The sequence below is a fragment of the Anguilla anguilla genome, chromosome 19 (assembly GCF_013347855.1).
Source record: "Anguilla anguilla isolate fAngAng1 chromosome 19, fAngAng1.pri, whole genome shotgun sequence".
Classification (NCBI taxonomy): domain Eukaryota; kingdom Metazoa; phylum Chordata; class Actinopteri; order Anguilliformes; family Anguillidae; genus Anguilla; species Anguilla anguilla.
The window spans coordinates 14,472,787-14,491,277 of NC_049219.1; the positions used below are offsets into that span (position 1 = coordinate 14,472,787).

Sequence of the window (18,491 nt, forward strand, 5' to 3'; positions counted from 1 at the left end):
ATTTGAATTTTTACATAATTACCACCCTTGAAAGACTTTATAGGCTATATAACAGCAAAAAAGAGGGAGGGACCTGAAGTTATTTAGCTTTGTGACAAATACGATCTAAGGAATGAAATATGGTTATAAATATATAAGCTATTGCATTTATTTTAACCATCAACATGCGACAATATGTCTTTAACCCCGTCTATAATGACATAACCGTAAAAGTTAAGTTAATTGAAAAAAATGTAGGTTACTCAACCATATAATTTAGATATTTAAAACGTTGTCCATTTTTTTATCGACTTTACAAAGCGTTCTAAAAATGGAAAGCCTCAATATTTTAATATCAGAGTGAAAGGGATTCTACTTTCATGCTCTATATACTGTAGTCAGCAGCATTAACCTGACCCAGTCAAGTGAAGGGGTTTAAGCGTATCTCTATCAGTCCAAAGGAGCCAACGCAAGGCGTCCAGTCAGCATTGCCGCGATCTCTTGCCGCGTCCTACAAGGTTTACAATATTTAGCCTATACCAGCACAAAAAATGATGAAATTACAAGCGTGGTACCTGACGCCTTGTAAAACTAGCACTGCCGCTTCGTCCAGGGCCCCGCCCACACAATATTTAAATAAGCAATTTCAGCGGCAGACCTGCTTCAGATATTCCTGTGGTCCTGGCTAACGCGTTGAGGTCCGGGTGTGAAAATTCTGCAACTTAACATTTACACGCGGGAGTTTGACTGCGCAAAAGGTTTGTTTCGACCTTTTTCATTATATATTTTTGATTCACAGAAAATATACTAAACATGTACATGAAATTCTGCTTAGTTTACAGAAATAGGATTTGCTGCAATTTACACAAACTAGTTACACTACATGGCCGAGAGATAAATCTGAATTTTAATCACTGTAAATATATTTACATTGAAAGTTGACGTTTATTTCACTTTGCTTTTATAGTTGCTTATGCAAACATCTGTATGCTCATTTATGTGCGTTAAATTGAGAAATGCAAATATTTAATGTTCCTTTTTCCCTACTTTCCAGGTTGAAACAACACACATTTTGTCTGGATATTATTTCTTGTTTTGTTTTTAAATTATTTATTTTGAAACTTATTATTTATTTGCTTTGTTTTTTAAATAATTTATTTAAATTTTTTTAATTACATTTTTTGTTTGTTTGTTTGTTTTTGGAGTTTCCCCCTGGGATTTGAACTTTTTCCAGGTGGTTTTGAAACCCCCTCCTTCCCGGGGGTGTGAGAAGTTGTCCCGCGATGCGATCGTTTTTCCCGGTTACTATGTGTTGCATCAGCCTGTTCTCCCTTCACCAGCAATTACTGGCTCTGCCGACGGGTGGACGCCTCGAAAGGAACAGGTAAGGAATCACTTTATCAGATCGTCTTCCTGCAATTTAGGATAGTAGCCTATGCGCAGAAAGAGTGACGTTTGGAGTAGGAAACCACAGAAACCGGAATTTAAAGCAGGAAACAATGGCGAATCGACGTTATATTAATACGACTGCAAGCCCGAGGAAAAGGTAGGCTATTTCAGAATGAAAATTATCTGAATCAATAATGGATACCTATAACTGTCATCGTAAATAATTGAGGATACATTTTTGTAAAGTTGAGAAAGAATAATAGTGCTCAGTCGTTTTCGACTCTTAATGCAGGTGTGTGTGCAAGTAGGCTGAGTTAATGAACTATTCGCGTTTAATGCAAAATACCACACCTGTTACACCATGATATGCCCTTCATGCTATATGCATATCTTTGCCATCTGTAACGGTAAATATCTGAGTTATACACGGCTGGAGTTTGATAAAGAAGTTTTCTTTATTAATCGGCATTTTGCTGAGACAGCGGCGAGGCGGAACAGCGAGGTCATATTGCACGGGACGTGCCTTCATGAATGCAAACTTTCACCGGGCGACCGTGGGCGCGTGATTGTTTAACAGCTGGAAAACCAGAATATGTACGGAATGGAGTTGCGTTATTGAGTCCCAGGCAATAAACCGAGACAGGTTAAAGTACAGCGAGCAGTCACGGGGGAATGTGATATAGCCGACCAGCACTCTTGCAATAGCCGAGCCCAATTTCGAAATTGATTTTCTACAGCTACGTGACTAACCTTATAAATCCGAAAGCTGGTGTATAGTCTTTCTGGATACTATTAACGATCTGATCACATGTGTTTTACTAGGGTTTTCGGCACATTGATTGCACTTTCTCTTATCGCGGTATCACTTTCGCTTGCACAGAAAAGAAAACGGAAAACTTTAGAATCTTGTTATAGATACGAAACAGCATTTATGCTAATTACATTTACGCAAGTGTGTGAACTTAATATAATTACCTGACGCACACGACACGATTCGCGTAATTACGCGCGACGATCCAACTCGGCATTTCTGTAGGCTATAAGTTCCCATGGAAAAGATTGTCACTTGCGTCAGTGTTGGATTCCAAGGTTATTTTCAACAGACGCTCATAAATAATAATGCATAGGCACCCTTTTAAAGAGTCGCTCAGTAAAATCAGTAATATAATTTACGCACAATACGTTCGATTATCTTAATAACATTTTACTGTCTATTTTACCCTAAGTGGCCAAAGCTTGTCTTCAACATATTTATTGAAATGTGATGTAAAATAAAAAATAAATAAGCCACGTGATTTTCCAGAGAATTATGTGGAATTTTGCTGATTTCAGTGGATCAATAATGAATGCTGAATAGGCTGTATATCAACTGTGACGGCATATGTATGATCCTCAATTGCACGGATTATAGAAACGTTATAGACATGTTATAGAACTTATATCAACTATTGCCTAACATCACATTATCACACTGTTCGCTTTTTAGCATTTGAACTCCCAGTTTCAGGACACCGCATTCTTGCACTTGTACTTTTCCACAAATATCTGACACCTGCGTGAACTACAGGAAGCCACAATCCTTATAATGGCGTATTTGGCAATGACAAAGTAACTTATTAGGATCACCGAACATGTACTTATTGAAATACAACCAGGGAAAATCACTTCACGCTCAGTGGAGCGTAAAAACGCTCCGAGATCTTATGACACAGGCTGGTATTGAAGGTGATTCTGGTTTTTAAATCCTGTGAGTAATATGGAATGACACAGTCCTGGCATGCCCTCTCCTGGCTACTTACTGTAGCAGTCTGGAGGCTGCTTCTGGTTTCAACAAACTGCTCACGTCAAAAACATGTAAAGTGAACACACAACATGCATGCTGCGCATTGACTCACGTGATCCATTCTGAAACATTGACCCGTTCTTCGTTCTTATATAGGGTCTGTTAAATCATGTAAAACTATTTTATTTCAAGGAGTACACACCTTAATGGCTGGTGTCAATTCAACACTAGCAGAGTTTATGTGACTCCACTTTGGACATAGTGGACTCATACGATTTGATTTAATGCAGAACATTTTACTGTGTAACTGACAGCATGATAAAAAGTTTTGTAAAAAAAAAAAAAGAATAAAAGAGAAATGGCTTTGTTTTCTGAGGAAGTGAGAGTTTCTGAGCTTCTTTTTGTTGCAAGTTGGAAAGGTTATTTAATTAGGATTTGGTGCACTAGACACATTTTGTATTCATACCAATACAACAGCACAATATAAGTTGTGTACAGTAATTGGGCCGTTAAAAAGCACTTGGGGCTCAGTCATTATACTGTTAGGATAAACAGTGTATGCTGTAGTGAGGTCATATGGTGGGTACGCTCTGGCCCACACTGATGCAGGAGCGGGGCTGTACCTGCAGCAGGTAACGGGGCCTGGGTGTGCTGCAGTGCTGGCTGCACACACACGCTCATTAGCAGGGATAAGAGCCCTTAAAGGGGGTCCCCATTGTTGCCGTGATACTCGAGTTTTGCTGGAGTACCCTTGGCTTTGGGCTGGAGAGGGGGCAGACAGTTGTGTGAGCAGGCTATGGGACCGTCCACGGTTTTCGAGAAATGCTCCTCTCGTCCCAACCCCCCCCCCCCTCGCCCCCCTCACCCCCCCACCCCACCCCTCTGGACCGGCTTGGAGTGCCGCGGACCAATCAGTTCTGAGATGGCTCCCGTCCGCCGGGTTCCGCCCCTCTAACTTTTTTACGCGCCGCAGAATTGTGATTGGGAACAAGCGAGCGCCGGTCGGACTCCGAGTGGACCGCATGCTGAGCCCCTAACCTGGGAAGAGTCTTCAAGGGTCTCTCTTTTCGGCATTTCTGCCTGCACCAATGGGAGACAAAGCTGAGGCCGACTCCCTCCGGGTCCAGGCCTCACTGCAGGAGTGACCCTCTAACAGACTTTACACACCCAGATCTGCCGAGCCCACTCAGCCGAGCACAAGTCACAAGCGAAGTTGGAACTGGCAGAAATGCACAAAGTCAAATGTAATCCTGCTATGATCTCAGTCACGCACCTCAATCTCTATGTGTCTTTGATGGGAAAGCCCCACGGCAAGATTTTAGTGCCGTTTGAGGCTTTTTGTCCCAGGATGGCATGCAGCCTTCATAACGGTCTTTTTCACAGTGTTGAGCAAAGGAGAACGTGCCGCTTCAGTGGAGATGTATCTGTCGGTTACCGTAATGTCGGTTACAGAGGAGATAAAGTGACATTTCCAAATGTCGTCCATAAAGTTTCGAAATTCAAAGAGCTCAAAGAATACAATCACAAGTGGACAAGGACTGAGGGGTGTGACGGTTCATGGTCTTAGCAAGCTTTTGCTGGTGAAGCTATCCATATTGCACTGTTTTTCAAGCGAGCCCGTACGTGGCCAAAATGTTGTTGGTGATGGTATTGCAGGGGAGGCTGGGGTGCATTGCTTACTACAGCCAGTGAATGACACAGGGCCTATCTCCACCCCCAGAGCCTGATGTGGCCGTGTGAAACACAACACATCCCTATTACAAGGGGAGAGAGAGAGAGAGAGAGAGAGAAGGAGAGTGCAACAGAGAGAGAGAGAGAAACAGAGAAGAGAGAAAGAGAGAGAAGGAGAGAGCAAGAGAGAGAGAGAAACAGAGAAGAGAGAAAGAGTGCGGATCTACCCCTTCAGGTCGCCGTGTGCCAGCACTAAGTCTTGATCCAGTCCATTAAAGGAGCCGCGTGGCTAAGCTGTGGGGCCCTGGACCTTGTGCCTGAGCTGAATCACTCCTTCTGAGACAAAGGGTCTTACCAGGCACCGAGATCACTAAGCACATCTCCCTGTCTGTTCTGCCTAATTAATCAACCCATTCTGGGATTTCTGTCCTCTTTCCAGGGTATACTTGCAGATTAATCCTTTGTTCAGTTAGATGTGATCCGTTCTATCTAGTCACTGGTTGTTAAGATAGGCTTTAAGTATCTTAAATTAGCTCAAATTACCAAGCAGAAACTTAAAATCTCAATAAAAACCACACAAAACATATTTAGCCATTTCAAGAGGCGAAAGACATTTGAGGTGAACACTGCAGTTAAGTCAGGACCAGGCTGGGCGAGGTTTTAAAAAGTAACGGCTGTAAGCTTGGCATTAAAAGCAAACTGGAATTGCAGTTTTCAGTTGGTGAAGTGGTACTTTTGTAAGCTGAAGCTTTTCCTCCTTGTGTGATTCTCCTCTGGATATTTTACCCTCAGGTGACCTTAGCACACAACTACGTGGTACCAGGGCCTACAAAATGAACCTATGAAATGCTTTTGGCGTCATTATTCAAATACACACAGACAAAAACACCCCCGGGAGGTCGACTGCAGACATTGACCTGGATTTTAATCAAAATACGTCCTACTACTGCTAGTACTACTACTAGGAAAGGGTGCGTGACTCATCCAAAGTTTTGACTTGACTGAATGTTAACTGTGGCTTGCTTCTTTGCATGCACAGTATGGTGAGTTAGTTCTGGCGATAGTTGGATTCTCCAAACTGTTTGCAAGAAAATGCATCTAATTTTGTGTTAAAAAATTAAGGACACATGATGACTTAATCCAGGTCAGTGATATAGAGAAGGAAAAGGGAAGTAACGGAAATAATTGGGTTTACTAGTCTCAATGTTGCACTAAATTATTCATCAAATCAGCTTCTGTTTTCTAAGAGAACTTTAGGTGGATGAGGAAAAAAGGCGCTTTCTACGAGCGAAGAAAAGCATTTTGAGGCAGTGGCCTACATTTGATTGTTCTGGAGGTGGCTTGTGTTGCCAAATGGCTGTCCAACAAGAGATCGCTCTGTTCTGACCAGCGCTGTAAACTGGCTTTAGAAGGAAAGCTGTGTCCTGGTGTGATGCTGTCACTGTGTCAGGTGCTACGCACATGTGACTCTCTTTTCAAGTGCCTCTCAGGTGGAAAAAAACTGTGCTTCGCCTCTTTTTCGTCATTATATGTACGTATAATGGGAGTACATATAAAGTACATTGGACAATTCAGCCGGTGAATGATGAACATTTTTGCTTTCATGTATTTTCATGTATCAGTTTGTAGAGTGGCTTTAAAAGTCTGATTTAAAACAACTAGGGCCATCAACCTACAGGCATGATCCTGGGTTTGAAGTTTTTTTAACCTAAGCTAATTATTTGTCTCATAGATGACCTTACCTAAGGTCAGTTGCACACAGTGTCTTGAGTTTTCTGTTGCTGTCTTTTGTTTTGGGGTTGTTTAGTGGCATTCCTGGTTATTTACATTACTTCATGGTAAGCACTGCTCTTATTCTTAACAGGATTTAAACCTGCAATCTCCCCATTTTAAAGCTATGAGCTTAGTTCCCACACTGTTACGCAACAGCACTGCCCTCTATTGTTTATAAACGAAGCGCCCTGTGAGTCGAGTTTATTCCCTATTATTACGATCATTACTATGCAAAAAGGAACACAAAAATGCAACGGCACGGAAAAGCCTCAGACAAACACAATCTGACCAAGCGCAACGGTAACCAAACAAACAGCAGTTTGTGTTGTAACAAAGGGATAATACCACTCGACAGGTAAGGCTTCTTCACGGGCTCGGATAGCGTGCTGCCATTTTATACCCGTCTAGCTTTTGGGGTCATTACGGCGAGCTCAAGCGAAAAAGAAAACCGATCTCACAAGGGAAAATTCCGCTGTGGCTTAGCGGATAAGGCCTAAATTCCATCCCCAGAATCCCCAAAGAGCACGTTTCCTCTGCGCTGAAACCAAACTGTGAGACACTTCTCCTTTTTTACCTCATGAGAAGCTGAGCTGCGTAATCCATCCAGCAATATTGTATATCATTTTAACCATTTCCAGTTTTCCTGGAAAACACAGATTGAAGGCCGTAGCTTTATTTGCTGTGGTGAACCATGCAAAAACATCCAGTAAAATCAGCCAAGGCGGTGACGCATTCCACGGTTTGGCAAAGGCAGAATTTGTTGAAAACAAATGCAGTCCTTTCTTGCTAAACAAACAGATTACTTAAAGTACTTTCTAGTAAATGAATGTGGCCAACAACACATCTGAGGCTGTAAATGCAGAAAATATGCTATCAATGTACAGTCAAGAAAAAAAAACTTTTTCTTACTGATTAGTCAATAGCATGAAAATGTGATGGAGAGAAAATGGCAAATCTTTTACTGTTTCTCATACCAAGTGTTTCAAAAAATAATTAATTCCCCATCCCCCATGGTTTGCTGGGCTGGTTGTGTATTAATTTCGCATATTTTAACTAAACTTTTTGTTTTAGATGTGCTTGGCAGATCGCCTGATTAAAACACGGTACAAGCATCTTTTTCTGCACTTGTGTGAGAGAAACTGGCATCAGACATGGGCTTTATCATACACTGTTATCAGGGTGGCCAAAGATTTGATTTTAATCTTAGAGATAAAGAAATAACAAAAGAAAACAAAGGAAACAGATTGGTTTTCCCTTAAGTGGAGCTCTTAAATCGCTAAGTGCCTTATTGCTAATGCCCTCAAAAGGAAAATTGACTCAAACTGAGCATGACTGCATGGATTCCTAACAAAAGAAGAAGAAGAAAAAAAAACAGTTATAATCTGTTACAGATTAAAGGACATGAAATAAAAAGCCCTGGAGTTAATCTCCGATCTTTTGCCAATCACACAGACTTCAATTACTGTCAATAGTGAGGATTATCTCCTCAAGCCTGAATGGGCTCAGCCTGTCAGGTAAAACCAATGAGAGGAATTAAATTCTCACTAATAGCTCTCAGAAGCTCGAGGGGCTCGTTTACATGGTTTTCCATGAGAGTGTCCATGGTGGTTACAGATTTTACTACCACAAAAAAAAACAAAAAAAAAAAACTGAAATCTGGAAAGGTCTTTATACACCCTGAGTCAGACTGACCCTCTGGCCTTAATTAAAAAAAAAAAAAATATATATATATATATATATATATAAACAAACCGTTAAGTAAAATAATAACCCTTCAGTAATGTTTCTTAGACATACTCGGCGGGTCTGGAATGATAACGCGCTGCTGTACTGAGGGCAGGGGGCAGAAATGTGAAGTGACCTGGCGGCGGATTTGATTGCGTCAATCACTATATCGCCATTTATCATGCGTCACCGCGCGGCTAAAATTCACCTCATGAGACCCTTTGGCTCCCGCTTAGGAAACTGATCACCTGCAAACCGCAGCGTCCAATCAGCAAGAGGCCACCGGAGCCAGTGTGTGCAGCACATCGGGCCGGAGCGCTCAGGAGCCACTGAGAACAGAACAGCTTTTACACACAGACACAGCCCTCAGTCCTTCCGCAGGGACTGTGCAGAAACGCGTGTTTGTTCCCATGCAGCTGGACAGCCAGGAGGAATCAGCACTTCAAAACATTCAAGGGTCTGCTCGATAAAGGATTAGAGAGCGGGTTTTTTTGGAAGGGGGCCAGCGTTGCCTCGTTTGAGCGTCCAGACTCACAGCTGCAGTTCTTTTGTTCCGCGGGCGTCCCGAATAAAACACCCTCGCAAACTGCCTCACACTGACCTGCGGCTGAATTTCGTTAGCGACGGACCGTTCCCCAGAGGGAACCCAAGTTTTTGTTACAGGTGTCAGATCTGCACAAAGCAAGTGATGAAATTACCGGTTTCTGCATATCGCAGTTAATCTTGTTTGCTCTGAGAAAGGCACCTCTTTGGGTTTAAAAAAAAAAAAAGGGGGGAAAAAAGAGCTCAGACTTTTGTTTGGCCAAATAACAAAACCGTGTTGAAAAAAAAAAAAAAAAACCATATTCAGTTACAAGTCAGCAGACTCCTGATCTAAGGTGCACTCTTGCTGAGTGCTTAGCAACAGTAACTACCAGGAAAGGTCACATGACTCATCCAAGTGGGCATATGATTGGCATAATGAGATATTCCTCGAAACAGCGCTGTTTATAGAAGCTGTGACATTGGCTGCTGGTTCGGTCAGTGCCCTTAAGGTGGCTGAGCCCGCGTGTCCAAAACAGCGTGGTGGCAGCTGGAACCCAACGGATGTCTGAGGCAAGTTCCCCAGCCTGCTCGCTTACTCGCTGAATCTGTCAGGACAGATCGCTGCCCTTTAAGGGACATTTAAGAACCAAAATTAGGACGCGTTTGTTGGAAAACTAAACCGGCGAATAGTTTGTCCTCAGCCATTTTGGCACAGAAATGAAGTTTTTTGCTCCCACACACAATTTCCCCTCCACTAATCTTTTTGTCCTTAAATGATCCCAGGTCACACGGGTGGCTTGTGAGCGAAAGTGTGAACACAGTCTCAACGTGGAGTGAATTTTTGGTGCAAAAGAAGACACCTCCACTTTCCTTTTATAATTTCTTGTATAATTATTTCAGTGAAAACCACTCGTCCGTGGTTTGGATGGGGACCACGTCAGGGGAAGAGCCCCCTTTATGGGGTGCTGATAAAAAAACTTTCAGAAGAAAGTCACTAACATTGTCTGGAAGGATAGTAAATGCACGATTCATGGTGGGGGTTATTATTATTATTATTATTATTATTATTCTCAAACGGGTGAGGGACCCACAGGATCAGATGCGTCGTGTCTTTGTCTCTGAAGAACCAAAAGCTTGCCCGGTGAGGCTGACTCATTTGTGGAGAGTGACAGCCTGGCAAAGCCTCAAAGCCCTGTTTGCACGTGGTCATGTTGATGACTGTTATTAGCAGTGGGGGCAGTGGTGGGAGGGGGGATTATACATTTTAAAAAGTGGTGGGGAGGGGGGGTAAACTCCATCCTAAGGAGCCTAAAACCTTCACAAAGGTCAGTGAACGGAGACAGCACGCCGGAGGATGTGGTCTGGAGAAGTTTCTGAGTCGGTCCCAAAGGGCAAGGCTCGCTTGTTTGTGTACACAGTCTGTCTCACAGTCCCTGTCGCCCATCTTGAACTCAGTACTCTGTCATTTCCCCACATCAAGGCCTGTACTTTCCCTCACACTGGACGTCTGCGATCAGAACACAAGTCGGCCGTTCCCCCGGGTGGAGAGGCCTACTCGACCTTTCCTAATTATGACTTTGAGCATCACCGCTGGTTTCTCCTCCAGCTATTTGAAGCTATCGCTCAGAATGACTCTGTTATTGTGCAGCGTGTGCACAAAAAAAGGTGTTTCGAAGCCAGGCCTTTTAAATTGAAGAAAAATAGCATTCGGTCCAGTGTGTTTCCACGGGCTAACTGGATTATGCGTCAGGAGCCAATGCGTTTAACTCTCAGGCTTAAACAGCTGGAGGTTCCACATTTTTTCCAAGGCTTTGTGGTAGCAGGAATGAAAAACATCTCTGCGTGTGACCCTTTATTTCATTAATAACATATTACAGTTCTTTAGATCTCCATTTTTATCGTTTTTTTTTTTTTTTTTTGGAATGTTCTATTTTTGTCTGTCTGGAACGGTCCATTGTACTCAGAGACACGTGCCGTTGCTACGGCGTCCCCCGGCGATTCGGGACGACGCGCAAAACCAGGCTCTCCAGCTCCCCGTGGAAATCACAGCACAGGCTGTGAGGTTACCGCGCGCGGCCGCGTCAGCTCACGCTGAGCTCTCCGTGCTCGGTGCTGGCAGGGCCGGACGGTCCCAGATCGAGCCGCTCTGAGTCAGCGCCGCTGCGCCGCTCTGTGAGAACGGCTCTTTTTTAAGTTAGGGCTGCGGCTTCCGTCCCCACACCACGAACCAGCGATACAGACCATGGTGCTCCAGAGATGAGCAGGGGAATGAAAGACAGATCCAAACGAGGGAACAGAGTGTGTGTGTGTGTGTGTGTGTGTGTGTGAGAGTCAGAAAGAGAGATAGAGATGAATGAGCTGTTCCCAGTGCGTTAGCTTTGTGAGGACTCGCGTACTGTCGGTAGCTAGGCAATGGGCTGTTTGTTTGGTTTACTGGGATTTACATTCAGAGCACATTACATTAAGGTCATCTATATAAGTCGCTTACGGCAATCATTCAATAATAAGCTGCTCCAGCGTGTTGCACCATCCCCCGAGTCACAGGTCCGTCGCAATAAACTTCATTATCTTAATCTGAGGAGCTATGCAGACTGCTACATGGACACGCTTGTGAACAGGGCAGGACACTGATGATGACTGGCAGACTAAAATGCTGACAGGGCATGCTAACCTACTCCTCTTGTCCTTGTCTTGTTGTCCAGGCTGGCCCTCCTGAAGAGGATTGAGGAGCTCAGTGGGGGTGAGAACGCCCCAGCGAGGTCCGGCGCCCCAGCCTCCCCTCACCTCGCCCTGGAGGTCAGGCGCGAATGGTGGAAGCGCCGCCTCTCCAAGGCCCCTCCCACGAGACAGGAAGGCCCGGTTCCCATGCCAACCGACCCCTTCCAAGCCCTGTCCGGCCAGAGGGCGTCCAGAGGTCGTCGCCATGCCCACCACGGGGCGAGGGGTCACCACCACCCGCAGCTGATGCGCGTGGGCTGTGTCCTTGGCACCTGCCAGGTACAGAACCTTAGCCACCGGCTCTATCAGCTGATTGGTCAGAGTGGCCGGGAAGACTCCTCCCCCATAAACCCGCATAGTCCGCACAGTTACGGATGAGTGGAGGAAGAGGCCGGTCCCAAACCCGAGCAGGCATGGAAGACAGCGAACGCTACGTTACTTTAAATCCTGTTATCGCAGATAGCTCTCATGTACTCAAGACTCAAAGATCAGCACGGCCTACAGATCTTGTCTCGCCTTCAGCTTAAATTGCATCGCCAGTTCTTTTTCTGTGCCTTATTCACCAGCAGACGCATCATCAGCAATGGTGCATATGTCCCTTAGGAAGCCACTTTGGGTGCTTGATTTGTGCAGGCGGAGACAATAGCCGGTTATCCCCCCCCCCCAGACTCTTTCTGAGACCTGTACAGCACCTATGTGACCAGCAGGCCTTGCTCAGCCAATCAGAGGCAGGGAGACACTTTAGCTTCATGTCCTAATCCTGTTAATGTGAGAATACAGGCAGGTTCATAGGTTCTCATCACAACCGCAGAGCATGACCCCATTTATCTGTACAGTAATATGCCAAACACCCGCTGTGCTGAAAACAGCCAGCCAGCTGAACCTGGGGATTTCAGTCAGCTTACGCACCACTGATCAAACATGCCACCCTTTAATGTGGCTTTAAACCAGAATGCCTTCAGTTCTTGGACCTGTGAACTCCAGAGGGCTGACTGAGGTTGCGTGCACCTCCCTCCTCTGCCCCCTTCCAAAAAAAAAAAAAGGATCTGCCAAGTTAAACTGAGATTTATGCTTGACAAGTGGACCTGGTTCATAGGCCACCAGGTTCTACCAGCTGCCTGAAAGCCTCCCCTATGGTCATGTGAGCCGCTCCAGCAAGCTCTTAAGTCCACGAGGGGGGGTCACCACTGTCGGCACTCTGGGGAGGGGGGGCGGGGGCATAGCTCACCCGTGATTACTGTAATTGGGCCTCAAGGAAAGTGCTGAGATTTTGGCGAAGTCCTGGCTGGCTTTCATACCCAGTGATGCGGGGGTGAGGGATATTCTAAACCCGCCGCTCAGGGGATGGGAATCTGGGCCTAGCAGAGTCATCGGGCTAATGAGAGCATCAGGGAACATTTCCATCATGGCGCAGAGAGCTCACCTTCCCCAGATTCAGTTACATCTCTCCGGCTTTGAGGGACGTTAACACGCTGGGCATTTCTGAATTCGGTGCTGCAATGTTGCAGCAGCAATCCTCTCATTTAGATCTACTGTTAAAAAGTCAAAAAGGAAGGCTTATTCAAACTTCATTTGATTTCACCCGACAGGAACTGTTCCTGGAAATGTAGAGATTCCATTTAGAATCAGAATGGCTGGTGTCACGGCAACTGAAAAGAAAGTTCCGTGCAACACCAAATCTGAATCTATATTCATGCAAAAACACTGTCTGACACAATCTCCAGAGTCTGTTGACTCATTCTGGGAGAAAGTTGAAGATAATGTTTAAAAAGCCAAGTGGTTTATAAATTTGATTCTGAATTCTATTCCAGGGAAATTTAATAAATCAACCATCATACATTCCAATTTTTCACCACTGAGTAACAGTTTTCTCCAGTGCCTGAGCTGGAATGGGTACACAAGTGCCTTGCGTAAGCCTTCCACTCCCAAATGCAGGTCAAACACCACTGAAACCCCGATTAGTGGAAAGATTCGAGAGTTGCGATTCTATTGAAACTTCAGTTTTGTTAGCTGTTTATATTTTAAAAAGTGACAACTGAAATGAATATCCTTGCGAAAGTCACCCTATCACAATTACAGGGGCAGTGTTTTTACGGTACAAATGACTTTAATGGGGAAGCACTATTATCTGCATAATGTGAGATTTTAAATATGACGGACATGCAGAGGAATGGAACTTGAATGCAATTCCATCTCTCTAGACAGACACGTGAGGGTCAGGCCCTACATATAATTAGTGCCTTCATCCAGCAGGACTTGGATCATGAATGCCTTACAATGAAAATGACAGTGCAACACAAAACATGACAATTTGAGGATTGCTAACTCGGTAGTCGTGAGGATTACTCAGATTAAAAATATGGGACGAAATTACTGTTCCCAGCTGCAGATAAATAAACAGATTATATTTGACAGTCCTTTTCCTGTAATCTTAAAATACCAAGTGGCCTTAAGACAAATTCTTGAATTTTTCCTGCAGTTTAAAACCAGCCATTTCTCATCGGCAAACTTGCCAGATCGGTATTCTGACTGTTACGATGCTACAGTTCTGGCCAAAACAATAACTCTATTCCAGATATTTCTCATTTGAGTCAACAATATTGGTCCTCCCAGTTGTATATTTTAATTCTTAAAGAATACTACTCTGGGATCAGGCCGCAACAAAAATAACTATAATCCTAAGTGGTACTCTGTTTATTGTTATTAAACATCACTTTTTTCTTAATTATTTCTCTTTCTCTTATGAATTATGCACAATGGCAATTGCAATAGAATGAATATAATCTGGATTTATTATAATCTGCCTCTGGTTTAACTCTACCTGTCCTATAGACCTGCATGCTAGGTGGTTTCAATATGCTGTACTATGGATAAAATCACCACTGAAAATTAAAATGCTTTCAAATGCTGAAAACCTGTTGGTTTTTGTATTTTATGGATTTACGGCTCTCCAGGTAGAGCAAGAGCAGGCCTGCCACATAGACTGCTTTTCTGAGACGCGGGTGGTGTGAATTACTGGGGATGGTCACGCATAAACGTCGTGTCACCAAAAAGGCCCTTACAATTCTCAGCACTGACTGATGTACCTTAAATACTGTACTGTAGAGTGAGTGACCTTACAATCTCTCCTCGCGCGCGTGCGCGTGTGTGTGTGTGTGTGTTCAGAAAACCCAAATTGTGGCAGTTCTGTTATCGTGTGATTGTTAACTGTAGTTATGGCACGGCTGAACTGTGCTGAGACAGGTTTAGGAGCAGTCACTCCCCTCTGTTAGAATGTGCTACTGCTGAATAAGAGAACCCTGTTTCCCCGGTGATGTCCTGGGCCATTTACACACAGCCACTGGTCTTTTTAATTCAGAGCCATGCTGATGGTCTCCTGATAAATAGATGGGAACAAAACAACGGTGAATCAACGGTCTCACCTTTGTTAGAGGTGCTGGACCAAAACCATAACTTGACTAAAACACTGGTGAGCTAGGGGTGACCCTAACACTGACTGATGGAACAGACCTTTAGTAATGACATCAGAGTCTTGGTATCACATGAAGGGGCAGGACTGAGGGTGGAGTCTGTAAGTTGTAGTCTGAGTTCTCTGTCTAGTTTAGGGAGCTGCAGCCGGCCCATGAGTGCTGCAGTGGCCTGCTGAACTCTCCATGCCCTTGAGCCCCTCTTTTTGCATTACGTTTCCCACAATCCCTTGAGAGCTCATTAGCATTACGGCAACGAGGCAAAGCACTTTATTGAGCAAGTATGACTTTTTCTAAGTTTTTCATGACTTGAATTTAAGAATATGTTATTTAATAATAAATTAATTAAACCTTTTGTTGTATATATTGTATTTTATGAACATATGTATGAATGTATGTTAAGAGGTGTCAGCACGCTATAGTTGTGGGCGACTGAGACAGTGAGTCCACACAATTTTGTACCCTTGTTTATATTTTAGTTGTGATATTTAATATTTAATAAGCATATTGTGTTTAAGTGAAGGTTGTATGTGTATATTTATGACACCAAAGAAACTATTTATCGCATTTTGTTTTTCTGTATCTCTGAGCAGTACATTGGTAGTAAAGATTATGTAGTTTAATACTAAATATTACAGATATGCAAGTGTTAGCATGTGTTATTATTAATCATGGTCCTCTTTGTAAAATAAAGATTTACTGAAATAGATAAAATACTATGTGTGCTTATCATTGATCCTGTTGTGAATTTCTCTCTCTCTCACTCTTGTTCTCCCTCTGTGTGTGTGTGTGTGTGTGTGCACGTGCATGTGTGCGTGTGTGTGTGTGCACATGCATGTGTGCGTGTGCGTGTGCGTGCATGTGTGTGTGTGTGTGTGTTTGACTCATCTCTTGAGAAAGCATAGCTTTCATGGTTTTTTAAACAGAAATCTTTGTCTACACGAATAGGCCATCGAGGCTACATGTGGGAGTCTTGCGTTTAGAGACAATACAGAAAATAAAGATAATTCAGTTGAATAAACTGTTTTGTTTTCCACGCCGCTGAATGTGCAGTGAGGTGCACAGCAAGGCTCAAATCGCGTCCCCGTCGGGGGAAAACAGACGAGAGCCTGTTCCTTTCCTTCTTTTTTTTTATTTTTACATTCACTGTGCGCTACCTATGTTAATCTGGGATCGTCTTTCTCTGTCTGGCAGCAGCATCCACAGAGAGGCTTTGTGAACACCTCCAGGATAACTCATCTCACCGAGCGTGTCACAGCCTACCAACGCTCTGTTTTTTCCCCTTTAAATCCCCCCCCCCTCACCTCCTCCATTAGTGATAGGTGAGCCTTAAAAGGTAAGGATGCAGTCCGGCCTTCTCTGCACTAACAGGGGCTGGCCAGGTTTCTGCCCTTCCTCAAAAAGCCCCGGCCGCTTCCCTCCTGCTAATGTTTCAATCTGTCCCAGCGCTGAAGCTCGAGATGCAACTCTACACCAAGCCAAGTTTCCCAATTAAAAATGATCCCGGGGCACAGACGAGACAGGCAGCCTTAATCAAACCCGTGCCGAGCACAATGGACCCCATATTTGGAAGAGGGTATCACTAGGGCGCACTTGCACCTGATAAAGGGCCTACTTGTACTCGTTTACAGCAATATTCCTGCAACACCCCCCCACCCACCCACCCCCCCCCAAAAAAAAACCCTGCAATGTAACCAGTCTGAAGTGACGGGGATATTACGAATCTCCTGTTTCCATTTGGTCGTTAAGGTAAATACAGCACGCATTCGGCTTTATGTGGAAAAACAAGGTGATCTTGTTCAGCTGTTAATGTGTGATAGAAACGTTCATAAATCAGCCTGCACCTTGTGACTGGAGGCAGTTTTTGAGAGTAACCCCCGCAGTGGGAAGACAAGAGGAGACACATCACCGCGTTCTCCGGGGATTCAAGGTCACCTTGACTCCACCAAAAAATAAAAGGTTCTATATCTCCTTCTATATCATAATTTATAAGGCGATGTAGCCCCACCAATGAATTACAATGATGTCAAATTAAATCCAACTGTCTCTGTGGTGTCTGCAAGTTTCCGCATGTCTGCTTTCCTACAACAGCTCAGTTCTGTGGTGTACAACTTTGTGAAATCGAGGCCATTACTCAGGAATTCTAGGGAATGGGGGAATTGCACTTATCTTGGAAGGTGCTGTAATCTGGGGAAATTCTGCTCGATTGGGAAGAGTCGGGACGCCAGAGTGGAGCGTCTTCCTGGCGCCCCCAAAATTTCTTTGCGCCCCCGGATGACTAATAACAAAGTTTCCTGGTTCTGAAATATTGGTGCTTAATCATTCATTACACAGACTGACTTGCAAGTGAGCAGATTCTCTTCTCTTCTCACAAAGCAACCACAAGAATCCAAAATGCTATGACAAAATGTGGCAGGCATTCCCGTCCCGACACGTGCTCCCACAAGGCGAAATCCGACACCCCCCCTCGCACGCTCCCTACTCCGTACGTGCGCGTCCACACGCTCCACACGAGACCGAAGCGCATGACTAATCCATTCCCCGGCTCGCCGGGTGCCGTCCCGCACAGCTGTGTGTAAACCAGGGTCTGTGACGGGGCTGGAGGCACGGGGATCAACGCTGCACTTCCTGTCACCTTCAAATGACCTCCAGCTGTGGAGCCGTCTCTGCTGTCCCCTTTCCAACATGACACCCCACGGGGGCAGGAGCATACCGATGGAGAAGAGCTCTTTCTGGGGCTTGCTTTTTCATTTATTTATTTATTTATTTTGGATGGGATTATTACAGTCTGTGCACATCTTCCCACAAACTGACCTCTTGGTCTTGCTGTGTGGCGCTAAATGTGGAAACGGAACCCAAATGGAAACCCCTGCGGGACCTCCTCCTGTTACAGCGCGGCCCGCGGAGCAACGCGACAGCTCTTCAGTGACATCATCAGCACCGGGGGGTCACGCGGAGGACGGAGGGCCCTCCTCAGACGCGGCGGAGCGTGACTCAGCGCCACGATCCCAAACGCAGCGCCTGCCAAATACGTGCAGCCCAACACGCAGGCCTCCACCCCCAGGAAAAAACCGCCTGGGGGAGCTCGGGGGAAAAAAAAGCTCTGGATTTCCTATCATCACACATGGAATCCCTATTGTCTGCAGGAGCAGACGCGGACCAGACTGAACTTTTTCCCCCCCCCTCATCTCTTCTGTCGTTTTCTCTGATCGTGTACCATAGTGTGATTGTAAGAGGCTTTGTGGTGACTGCTTCACTCTGATGGTAAGGTGAAATATGAGTGGGGATAGGATTCAACAGGGCCGGCCGCAATCAAGCCTGGCTGTGTTCCAGTTATCAATCAACCGGTTATCAATTAAATCTGGTAAACAGGGTGACTGAGTAAAAGCAAAATCTCATGGTGGATGGCCCTCTATCAATATGACAGTTATAATAAAAAGCAGCAAGATGGTCATACCAGG

At 44.7% G+C, this 18,491-nt stretch overlaps 1 protein-coding gene across 2 annotated transcripts; it reads left to right on the plus strand.

The window, feature by feature from the left end:
* The first annotated feature begins 440 nt into the window (after positions 1-440).
* On the plus strand, positions 441-15,739 carry adm2b (adrenomedullin 2b). Of its 2 annotated transcripts, XM_035402220.1 has the most exons (3): positions 441-737; positions 1,034-1,363; positions 11,548-15,739. In XM_035402220.1, exons 2-3 carry the CDS (start codon positions 1,263-1,265, stop codon positions 11,939-11,941), a joined length of 495 nt encoding a protein of 164 aa, XP_035258111.1. In that variant the 5' UTR covers positions 441-737; positions 1,034-1,262; the 3' UTR covers positions 11,942-15,739. The 2 variants fall into 2 exon arrangements, with proteins under 2 accessions (XP_035258111.1, XP_035258112.1); XM_035402221.1 differs by lacking the exons at positions 441-737; positions 1,034-1,363 and adding an exon at positions 1,375-1,525.
* Positions 15,740-18,491: the final 2,752 nt, after the last annotated feature.